At 37.6% G+C, this 13,016-nt stretch overlaps 1 protein-coding gene across 1 annotated transcript; it reads right to left on the minus strand.

Annotated features, from left to right (window-relative positions):
- Positions 1–493: 493 nt before the first annotated feature.
- Positions 494–1,138, minus strand: LOC134263343 (uncharacterized). The gene has a single exon (XM_062745676.1). The coding sequence runs from the start codon at positions 1,136–1,138 to the stop codon at positions 494–496; it is 645 nt and encodes a 214-aa protein (XP_062601660.1).
- Between the last annotated feature and the right edge of the window lie 11,878 nt (positions 1,139–13,016).

Below are 13,016 nucleotides of genomic sequence, written 5' to 3' on the forward strand. Positions count from 1 at the left end.
GATCTTATTAGACCTACTACCTCCTGACTCTCAAATTAATTCCCCTAATACCCTACCGCTGATGAACTTATCTATTCCTACCCTAGCCTTACGTTTTCCTGTCGTCTTCAATGTGTCTTCTTCGCCGTCTGACTGCGATTATTCGAATCTGCCAATTGCACCGACTTATATACCCTTGGAATAATCTATTTCCAAGGGGTGTCAGGTCATTCCATTCTATAGGGGTGTTATATACGTTTCTCTTACGTTTCACTACCCACGCCTCTGATATCGTGCGTCCCGCACGCCAAATCAATAAGAATCATATATATATATATATTTTTATATTTATTCACTTATATATAAATTTTTTTTTTATTACTATATATATTTTTAAAGACATATCTAGAGTAACTATCTGTTACAACATGCATAGCAATATAGTAAACATGTGGATCCCGTCTAGACCCCAATTACATCTACATATACTTGTGAACTGTACACAATAAAGCAGTTAATCATTCCAGATGTCCTCTTCCAATCGCTCGACTACTTCACCATCCTTTTGAAATTTTCTCGTGACTCTGATAATTTTCTGGTGACTCTTTTCTGCCTTGATTGCATCAGTTTGCGTTTCAACATCAACTTTCTGTACTTTCCTCTGACAGCAAACACAGTGTTGTTCATCAAAAGGCTCATTTTGGACATCGGAACCACTGTCGCTAGGTTCCACTACCTCTTCAGTTGTTGTAGGCAAATCTTTTGTCACGGTTTCTTGGACGCTAGCATTTCTTCGCTTAATCCCTGGTAAAACTGGAGATGTCTTCTTTCGGTACGTTCTGCCAGCTTCTAAGTCCACATCCTCAAACAGAAGTTGACCAGGATCCTTCCGCCAGTCTTCCTCATCTTCAACTCGTTTTGGTGTTTCATTCTGGTCAGTGGTTTCTTGATTTGGGTGTACTCTTTTTACATGTCGCACTAACACAATCTTTTTGCTAAAAGCTTTATCGCAATGATCACATTCAAATTTTCTCTTGTTGATATCTTCCATACCACAATTCAGGATATGTTTACCCCACTCGTCCTTGGTTGGTAAACGACTAAGGCAAATACAGCACAAAAATCCAGGTTTTCTTGGTGTAACTTTGGTCTTCGGCATTCTGTCTTACAATCTGAAATAAATACAATCATATTAAACATTGTAATCAAACTCGTATTCAGAATGCCATGCAGGCCTTTTTCTTTGTCTACGACCTGTATAAGCTAATTCTATTTCATTCAATTCTGAATTTCCTAACATTTCCATATGAGTTTCATCATTGTTAACTTCAACATCAGCACCCTGATCCTGATCTTTTGAAATGACACTTTCATTTTCATCCCTAAGGACCTGAGCCCCATAAGGTCTTATTCTATCTACATGTACAATGAGGGTATTTTCAGTGTCACCTTTGCTGATTTTGTATGTGACATCAGTGTGTTTCTCTATTATTGTATATGGACCGTACCAGAAACTCATAAGTTTTGCAGACCTCCCTACGCTTCTCTGTGGAAAGAAAACTAAAACCTTATCACCAACACTGAAACCTTTCCCGACAACATTCTGATCATGGTACTTCTTTTGCCTCAACATTGATTGTTTACTTATTTGGCGTGTGTATCTATATGCCTCTTCCAAGCTCTCACGAAGTTTCCAAACATAATCATGTACATAAGTCGGTTTCATATCACTGGGTAACTCGTACATTATATCTAGAGGTGTTGCTACCTCCCTCCCTAACATGAGCATGTTTGGACTGTAGCCTGTACTTTCATGCAAAGAGGACCGATATGCCATGAGGACATAAGGTAAGTTTTTGTCCCAGTCAGTTTGGTGGTCAGACACGTAGGCACTAAGCATGGTAGCCAAAGTTTTATTGAATCTTTCCACCATGCCATCGGACTTGGGATGGTACGCTGTGGTTCTGGTCTTCCGTATACCAAGTAGATTACAAACCTCATTGAAAAGCTTGCTTTCATATTGTCTGCCTTGGTCACTGTGTATAATTTGTGGCACACCGAACCTGGTTATGAATTGTTCCACTAAAACTTCAGCCACTGTCTGTGCTTCCATGTTCTTGAGAGGGTAAGCTTCTGTCCACTTAGTGAAGTAGTCAGAGATCACTACGACATACCTATTACCGTTTTCAGTTTCAGGAAGTGGCCCCATGATATCTGTAGCTACTCGCTCCATAGGGTTTCCAGTTTGATCCATCTGCATAAATGTCTTCCCAGCAGAACGAATCTTTCTTTTCCGACACTGAGAACATCCGGTGACATAGTTCCTAACGTCACTCTGTAATCCAGGCCAATAAAACTTTTCTCGAACTCTTGCCAATGTTTTTGCAACACTAAGGTGTCCGGCTGTACGTACATCGTGACACTGCTTAAGGATTTCTCTTCTTTCTGATAATGGGATCAACACCTGATTATAACTTTTCCTATCGGCTACCCATTTTCTAGAAAGTAAATTATCCTTCAATTCCAAGAATTTATACTGTGACCAAAGAGACTTAATAACGTAGCTTTCATTTTTGATCTGGACATATTCTGGGCGTTCTTTCTGTTCCACCCATCCCCTTACTTTCTTCAAATCAGGATCATTTTCTTGAAGACTTAGCATTGAAGATTTTTCATAAGGAACACAGTCCGAGGTTACTATCTGTACATTTGCCTCATTGTCAACATCTTCTTTATGTCCACACTGACGACATGGGTATCTACTTAAACTGTCAGCATTACTGTGTTTGGCTCCGGGTCTGTGAGTGATTTCTAGGTCATAGGTACTAAGTAGCTCGATCCATCTGGCCACTTGTCCCTGGGGATCTTTAAAACTCATTAACCATTTTAGGGCACTATGATCGGTGCGAACGATGACTTTATGACCATAAAGATAATGTCGAAAATGTTTGCATGCAAAAACAAGAGCCAGCAATTCCTTTCGGGTGACACAGTATTTTCGTTCACTCTTTGACATTGTTCTACTTGCATATGATATTACTCTAGTTTTGTCGTCTATATTCTGCGACAATACGGCGCCAAGTCCAACTTGACTGGCATCCGTATCAAGTATAAAAGGCAATGCAAAGTTTGGATGTGCCAATATCGGAGCAGTTATCAAACACTTTTTCAGTCTATCAAAGGCATTTTGACAATCAGACGTCCACTTGAACTCTCTTCCTTTTTCTGTTAACCGAAATAAAGGTTTTGCAATGCTAGAAAATCCATCTATAAATCTTCGGTAATAGCTGCATAGGCCTATAAAAGATCGTACTTCACTGACATCACTTGGTAACGGCCACTGTTCCACGACAGCTACTTTCTGGGGATCTGTTTGAACTCCGTCACCAGACACCTTATAGCCTAGAAACAGAACTTCCTTTTTAAACAAAGTGCATTTTGCAGCTTTAAGTTTTAGACCCGCCTACTGTAACTTTGTAAATACCTGTTCTAAGTTTTGAAGCGTTTCATCGAATGTTTTCCCAAAGATAATAATATCATCAATATATACCAAACATATATTGAAATTTAGTCCAGCCAAAACTACTTCCATGAGCCTTTCAAACGTTGCTGGGCTGTTACATAGTCCAAAAGGCATCACGGTAAACTGGAAAAGACCATTTCTAGTTACAAACGCAGTCTTCGGTTTGTCAGGCTCATTCATTTCGACTTGCCAGTAGCCTGAGTGAAGATCTAGCGTGCAAAACCACGAAGCTCCTTCAAGTCTATCAAGGGAATCATCAATGCGCGGTAAAGGGTAGGCGTCCTTTACCGTTTTACTGTTTAATGACCGATAATCCACGCAGAACCTTTTTGTGCCGTCCTTTTTCTCAACAAGAACGACCCCGGCAGCCCATGGACTGGAGGAGGGTTCTACGATGCCTTTTTCAACCATATTTTTCACTTCTTGATCAACGAACTCGGCAGCATGATGCGGTAACCTTCTGGGAGGTTGCTTGGTTGGTTTTTCTCCTTCTGTCTTGATATGATGCTTTATCAATGATGTTCTTCCAAAGTCATCTTTGCTCTTCGAAAAGATTTCACTGAACTTGATTAGAACATCTTTAACTTTAGTCGCCTGTTCTTTTGACAAATCAGTTTTCGTTTTATCAAATAAATCTTTCAAATGCTCAGGAACATTCCCTTTATCCTCTTCAGAGGTAACATTATTAACAATGCCTTCTTTTTCAGGCACAAATACTTCTCTTATTGGGGATGTCAATCCTACTACTGTGTTCTTATAGATTGTCTGAGGCTGACTAGATATGTTCATAAGTCTCACTGCCACTTTCTCAGATGAATGGACAAGCGATCTGGCCACCAAAGCTCTTCCACTATCCTGAAACTTAGCCAAGGGTTCAATCAACAAAGGTATCTGTGGAAGTTTTGGTATGTCCAACACTTGACCCGAACACACCATTTCGCTTTTGGGAGGAATAGATATGGTTTCACATAGACTGACGCGAAAGCAACCGATATTTCCTTGGAGTTCTAATTCATGTTCTACTCCATGAACATGCATCTTGGTCTTACAAACGTCGACAAGACATTGGTTTGTTTGTAAGAAATCTAATCCTAGAATACCATCTGCTTTGATGTTAGCTATTACTGCCTGGGTTTCAAATTCTTGAGAACCAAGTTTTATGTGGAATAATCCTTTCCCTTGTACATTAAGAGGAGCACCATCAGCACCAACGATTCTCTGTGTAACTGGTGAAAGTCCAATTTTCCCGGTCTTATTTATTTTATCATACAACTGATCTGATAAAATAGTAAGAGTTGCGCCAGTGTCTAACAATAAATTACACCGAGTTCCATTTACCATCGCCTTAATAAACAAACCAGATTCTTGTATGTTTTGGTCAACTTTCAGTGAGGTTGTGCTGGAATCTATTGAACTACTCTTCTTCTGTGAATCTGTATTTTCCTTCAGGTTAGGCGAATTCTTCAAGTCTGTTTTTGGCATCTTAGATTCACCCTGACTGTTTTTTACAAAGCAATCTTTCATCATGTGACCTTTTCTTCCGCAATTGTGGCATTTAAAAGGAAACTTGCCTTGCTTGCTTAAAGAACTTGAAGTGGTGATTGTTTCTTTTGTTGAGACATTAGCAATTTTCTTTTCTTAATCTTTTAGGGAAGCCTGTATTTCATCCCTCAATTGCCTTAGTTCTTCCCTGACCATCGAGTCTTGTTGAGCATCAGGTGACACTTGGTTATTGCTTGTGTTCCTCACATATCCACCATCTCCTCTTCTCTGGCGCTCTGCTCTACAGAAGGCCTCTATTTCCACGGCAAAGCGTACAGCATCATTTAATGACTTTGGTCGTGATTGCTGAATGCGAAGTCGCATATCAAAATCAGCCAGTGCGTCTACAAATTGATCCTTCGCTATCATCTCCGTAACTTCTCTGGGTGCCGTTGGATAAGCGAGATGTGCCAATCGTCGAATGCTTTCACCAAGTTCTGGCAAAGATTCACTTGGCTTTTGACGTTTTTCTCTAAGCATAGCTCGATAGAGTTCAGTTTGATTTGCAGGTGCGAATCTTGATTCCAATGCGTCACACAGCTCCATATAGGTTCTATTTGCACCTGGTCGCATATTACCAAGGACCGTTTGAGCCTGTCCTCTTAAAGAGGCTGCAAGGTACAAACTTTTCTGTTGTGAGTTCCATGAGTTGATATCGCTACATGCTTCGAAATGGGCTTTATAATCGATCCATGATCCCGACCCATCATATGTTGCAGGTTTCATAATTGTTTTACCGTATGAATATTCCTTGGGCCGTGCATCTGAAACGTTCTTGCTCAAATCAAGAGTAGGTAGATGTCTATATACCGGTTCCTGCAATGGATTCTGGTTGTTTGACCAAGTAACCGTGGAGGAAGTTGATGACGACACCGCACACCTATTATACAAGGGAGGGGTTGGTGTCAAATGTGTCTCGGTGAAAACTGGTTGACTTATTGTACCAAAGCGTCGCAGATTATTTTCTCTATCCCTATGTAAGGTTCGATCTGTCGTTTCTCTATCTTGGTACAATGTATAACCAGGCTCCGGATATAGCATCTGTCCAAGTGCATGTCCTGTGTTGCTTGGTGTCCTGTAATCTAATTCATCTAAAGTGTTGTCTGAGTTTCTGTACTTAACATCTACTCCGGAATCTGGTACCACTGAAGACTTGGTAATCTGAGGTGTTGAACGTAATTTCTCTATTTCTTCTCTGAGCTTTTCCCTTCTGGCATCAATAGCGCTGAGGTCAGCTATCAATTCGTCCTTTCTATCACTCATTCTGGTAAAATTTGTATTATGTTCCTGGTTTTCTCTATTCTATAATTGCACACAGTCAACGTACTTGGTACACTTTACCAAGTCACACACAATACCAAAATTATAATGAACCTAACCTATATACCCGGTAAAATATACACAATTTCTAAACTTGATAAAATCAAAATACACCTGGTAAAATAAAATCAACAAAAGAACAATACTAATTTCCCTACAGAATCAAATTTAATCAAGTTTCTATCCCTTAACCAGCTGCCACCAAAATGTAACGTGTTTATCTGAACAATAGGGTTCTTTATAAGGGATATATGATTTTCCTTGTACTCTGTCTGAGTAAAAATGATTAGGAGATACAATAATTTTCCTTTACTCTTCCTGAGTATAATGATTCTGTATATAATTCAATATTATCCTATCAGAGGCTTTACCGAGGGCTATCTAATTATATGCAAGTGACTGGGTAACTTAATTCACCGCGCTTTCTAGGTAAAAGGGTTCCTATTAATATAGAGAATCAGGCGCCTCGATCTTATTAGACCTACTACCTCCTGACTCTCAAATTAATTCCCCTAATACCCTACCGCTGATGAACTTATCTATTCCTACCCTAGCCTTACGTTTTCCTGTCGTCTTCTATGTGTCTTCTTCGCCGTCTGACTGCGATTATTCGAATCTGCCAATTGCACCGACTTATATACCCTTGGAATAATCTATTTCCAAGGGGTGTCAGGTCATTCCATTCTATAGGGGTGTTATATACGTTTCTCTTACGTTTCAATGGTAACCTAACAACCAAGCTATATGATAAACGTGACGACTTTAACTCTTCTATCGTCAACTTCCCTTACGTATGCAGCAATTTCCTTCATCGTTAAATGGTGCCCCGTGTCAAGGATAACAACCCCGTGGCACGTAAAAGATCGTTTCTCTGGAATTCGAAAAAGAGTAGGCTCATTGGGGGCCGCCAGAGAAACCAAAAACTTTCAAAATCGTTCATATAATATTTAAATTTCTCCGCCGAAATATGGCTGAAATATTGCCGACTCGGCGTTAAAAAACAATAATAAATCAATCAATCCTTCATCGCCTGCATACGGAGTGTATATATATCTAAGTCGATTCGATACGCAAGAGCATGCTCTACGTATGAACAACTTTTAAAACGAGGTAAATTATTGACAAATTGACAAGCAAGTTGATGAAACAAGAATATCAACAGTCTCGTTTAAAGTCATCATTTCGTAATTTCTATGGTCGATACAATGACCTTGTCAGCAAATACAATTTATCATAGAGTCAAATGCTGACTGACCTTTTTCATACCAATTGTTTGTCCATTATTTATACACTGAATCACAGGTGCTTGAGGACAGGACCCCCCCCCCCCCTTCGATATAGACCCTTGGGCTTTATCTATTTTTTTCTCATAAAAAATCTTTCATTGGCATATTTGTGATATGATCTATACCAGCAAATCGAAAAATTACCTAAAACAAACGTTCTATTAAATCTACCCTACATTCTCTATATAAAAATCAACAAGGTTGCCAACTCCGTCAAAAGCTTATTGAACGGAAGTAATGAGGAGAGGACTAATTCCCGATGTTCCCCATATACCCAAATATGTGTGTAAAATATCAACAATAGATATATTCTAGTTTTTTGTACGAATTCTTCATCAAAATTTTATTTTTAAACGTTTTATAGATTTACACAAATATTTAAGGAAAAGAAGATATTTTTATAAATTGTATTTTTGAAAGGGCATAACTCTCACATGCAAATCAGGTATTTGAAAAATAATGAGAGACATTTCATTTGCATCAGCGCTTTAGAACTCTATTCTCCCAATACATTTAAAAGAATTTTTTAAAGTGTATAACAACCAAATTTCTTCAAAAGTTTACTTCAAAACAGTGTCTCAGACTTTCTGCAGAACTGTGTATTTTGGTAAAAAGTCGTCTCCTCGTCATTTCCGTTCACTAAGCTAAAATGCTGACTGTAGCCTGACATCCTTTCGAAAACTTGTTCATAACGACTGTTAAAGTGCCTTAACCTTCATGAGAGTTGGTGGTTAATGAAAAGAATATTCAATCTACAATATGAGTTGTTGATTTTAGGGGTTTGTTTAGATTTATGAGACGATTCAACCAAAATTCTCGGAAGTGCCTCTCGGTTTGCAGACGAAGTTGGCAACCTTGTTAATATATATATAGAGACGGTAGATATTTTTATAAAATGTAAGTTTAAGCAAATTTTCTGAATTGATAGGATAGATAATATCACAAATGTGTCATCCATATATAATTTATGTGAAAAAAGCCTAACAGGCCCGGGGGTCTATATTAAGGGGGGAGGGGTCCTGTCCTCAAGCACCTGTGCACTGAATTGACGACGGATTTTTCCGTTATGTCCTGATCATGACAAGGAGCACACGACGGGTGTGACCGGTCAGCAGGGGATGCTCACTCCTCCACGGCACCTGTTCCCACCTCTGATAATATATACGGAGGACCGTGTTTACTCAGCTCTTATTTTGTATTGATTTATAGACTTTGAGATTGAATACTGTTCGTTACCTCCATATCCTTCTCTCAAACTGGATGATCTGTAGTAAAAAAAAAAGTAAGCGTGCTGCAAGTGAATCCACTATTTTCATATTCTAGGTAGGGTCTGGGAGTGGAGGGGGGGGGTGGTATGTGTCTAATGTGATAATTATTATTGAAGGTAAATATTGCAATGCTTGAAATAATAAAATTGTGACTGTGAAATCGTAGAAACTCCTTTTCTTTCGATCTAGCAGTGTGAGCTTCAACTCGTCCGTCGACAATCGCATCGATTTGAAACATGATGTAGTATTTCACCTGAACGCTGAGGGAGGCAAAGAAAGATAACTCCAAATTAGCGGAAGTTGTTAGATATGCACTGGAGTTCGTGCGAAGAGATATGCACCAAATAGATTTTCGATAAACCTTGAGATAGTCATCAAAGTCATATTATTTATGGATTCAGTTTGATGTTTTGGATAAGGAAGATCCTGTTAAAGTTTGGTATTGCCAATGCAGGTCGGGAGCACGTTTATTTGAGATATGTGCCCATGTCGCCTCAATTATTTGGTACATCGGCGTACAAAGACATAATGCTTCTTTTGATAAATGTGCGCAGATTATGCCAGATAATGTTCTGGACTGTGCAGACATGGTCGATACGTCGGCATATTTTTTCCCCTTTTTAACAGTTTCATGTTTAGAATATTATCAGTTAATGCGTATTCCCCTTTTTCCTCTTTGTGCATATTTCACATTATATAGTCATTGACCTATTTCAAAAAGAGTAAGGTGCTTTTCAGATATATGAAAACAACATACAGAAAATGTATTAACGTTTCCGCCTGTTTGTACCCTTTATCCAAATGGTATACATGTGAAAATGTTCGCCTGCGTTGCACAGTGACAGAGTCGCGACGTAAGGACCCCTTCGAATAAGACCGTATAAACCGAGGTCCTGTGTCGCAGTATCTGCTGGCACATGTATTTATTGAAGTTATCATAACACGTGTATCAATCGGACACGTGTTAATCTAGTGTATATGAAGAGTGTCGGTCTGATTGGTTAAAGTATTTATAGAATACCTGTTCCACAGGTATTCTGTTAAAGCACGCACGCTTTAGGGTGTAGAATTGTGTGTAAAATTTAAATGCCATTCGAAGGCTCTTTCTCAGTGCAGTCAGACGCATCTATTCAGTGTCCCCATGGATTATGAGCGGCATATTTCTATGTCTGACGAAACTCGTGGAGGAATTCCTTTGTTATTTGAGTCAGAAAAGTCACAGTCCACGTCTAATTCATTTGCATTTTTGCTGCTATTTACACCCGAAAACGTAGCGGGTTAAATGAAATACGAGGGAAACAAGTTACAACATTTGTTTAACAAGGAATTATTAAGAGCTACTTGATATTAATTCAAGGTATTATATGTTTGTAATAACAAAGCTCTTAAGATACCATCGTAAAAAAAAAAAAAAAAACAAAACAAAAAAAAACAAGACATAAGTATAATAGAAATACAGGCAGTTCTCCAGCAGGGTGGAGACGGCATGAAAGTATCATTATAATGAATCTTAGTAAAGAGAGTAAATTGCTTTTCTTCCAATCCTATGGTGAACCTTTTCCCCTTGCTGTTGTTGCTTTCGAGTTCAGCGCTTACATTGCAACACCTCAGTCCAGGGATTTATGCTACAAGTGCTTGCAGACGGCCAGGGTTGGCACCTCAACAATCAATACATCAGCGGTATAAACTCCAATCCATTTGAAGTGAAATTCATAAGTATATATTATCAGTAGATATGTTTGATAAGATAACGATTGAACATTGCAGGTTTTTATCAATAAAATATTCATATGGATCTTAAAATAAATGAATAATAGTTTGTGAAATCATTATGATTCCTGGGAAATATTCTGAGATGTAAACGACTTTATATTCATTTAGCAAATAGCCCATTTAGAATTAGTATACAAAATCTACTCTATAGAACTTTTCGTTTATTTCAGAAAGCATTGGAGATGTTATTATTTCAGGTTGTGTTAAAAAATACATTTGAGCGTAACAGAAAAGAGGATAAAGAAGTGTTTGATTTTAGTTACGATGGCATTGAAATGTGAGAGTCATTTGAAGAGTGTGTCAGAGAATTTTAAGGTTTAATTAACAAGTTATCCTTAGACGAGGTAAGATTTAAAAAATCGATTTTCAGTACAGTGCAAGATTTAAAATGGTCGGGTATCAGATGGAATTCAGGAGCATTCAAAGCTTCCATCCCAGAAAGAAGAAATCAAAAGACAAATATTGTTCTATTTCTTTCAGATTAATCTAAGACTTCTGCTAGTCGTCAGAAAATAATGTCATTATGGGTAACGTTTGTGTAGGTTGTTTGGAAGATGTTTCTATATGTTTTACAAACATTTTGGGACGGTACACTTTATTTTAAGATTTCAATTAAGAAGATATGGTTGAAAATTTGTTTATCATATATCCGAAATTTTTGTGAAAGAGAACGTAAGATTATACAAAGAGAAAGTACATTGGTAGATTCAGTTGCTAGCGCAGTAGGTGCTGGGGTATAAGGGCAATAACTATGCAAATTTGAAATTGGTTTCTTTTTGGACTTTAGTGTATAAAGACAAAGTTTCAACTCATTAATATTTCACAGATATATTGAAATACAAGATGTTTCTGAATCTACCTGTACATGTATGTACATGCTCAAAAGAGAAAGTTAAAACATTGTTTTTGGTTTGATCTGGTTCTTTTTTCCAGTATAAGAAATAAGATTTTATGCAATTAACAATATGTCGTGATGATTATAAGTACTGGAAGCATGATATTAGGCACTGTGTCATTGGTAGATGTGCGTTGATGTGATATGTGCACTGCAGTTGATGTGGGTCCTGGTGCACATATAGGTGATGATTATAAGTACTGGAAGCATGATATGAGGCACTGTGTCGTTGGTAGATGTGCGTTGATGTGATATGTGCACTGCAGTTGATGTGGGTCCTGGTGCACATATAGGTGATGATTATAAGTACTGGAAGCATGATATGAGGCACTGTGTCATTGGTAGATGTGCGTTGATGTGATATGTGCACTGCAGTTTATGTGGGTCCTGGTGCACATTAAGGTGTTATGGGACCTAGTACCGTGGTAGTGCAGATGTATAAAACGGATTCCCCATTCGTTGTTTATCGCCCTGGTACACTTACTACACTATTGTACTGATGATGTCAAAATTATAAAGTTTTCAAAATGAATTATCAAAAATATATTTAAATAAAGTCATTGTTTACATTATGGCCCTGGTATACTAATGTACTGCAGATGTAAAAAATTGAAGTGTTGAGAATATAGTATCCAAAACATATTTAAATAAAGCTGTTGTTTAAGACCCTGGTACAATTTCGTACTACTGATGTTGAAAATTAAAGTTTTCAAAATATATTTAAATAAAGCCATTGTTTCAGGCCCTGATACACTATTGTTCTGCATATTTCAAAAAAAAAAAGTTTTTAAATACAAAATATTATAAAGTAGTTAATGTTTAATGCCCTGGTACATGTACATTTTGTACAGCAGACGTCGACAATTAAAGTTTCAAAATGAAGGATACAATGATATAAAATGAATTCACTTTTAAAAGCCCTGGTACACCATTGTACTGCAGATGTCGAAAATTAATATTTTCAAAATAAAAAATACAATGGTTTAAAATGAATTCACTGTTATAGGCCCTGGTACACTTTTGTACAGCAGATGTCGAAAATTAAAGATTTCAAAATGAATAATACGATGATTCAAAATGAATCACTGTTTAAGGCCCTGGTACACATTTGTACTGCAGATGTAGAAAATTAAAAATTTTCAAAGTGAATAATACAATGGTAGAAAAGTAAATTCACTGTTAAAGGCCCTGGTACACTTTTGTACAGCAGATGTCGAAAATTTAAGATTTCAAAATGAATAATACAATGATGTAAAATGAATCACTGTTTAAGGCCCTGGTACACTTTTGTACTGCAGATGTCGAAAATTAAAGATTTCAAAATGAATAATACAATGGTATGGAATGAATTCACTGTTTAAGGCCCTGGTACACATTTGTACTGCAGATGTCGAAAATTAAAGTTTTCAAAATGAATAATACAATGGTAT

This window comes from Saccostrea cucullata, unplaced genomic scaffold (genome assembly GCF_032062105.1).
Source record: "Saccostrea cucullata isolate Sc308-1 unplaced genomic scaffold, CSIRO_AGI_Scuc_v1 ctg2745, whole genome shotgun sequence".
Lineage (NCBI taxonomy): Eukaryota > Metazoa > Mollusca > Bivalvia > Ostreida > Ostreidae > Saccostrea > Saccostrea cuccullata.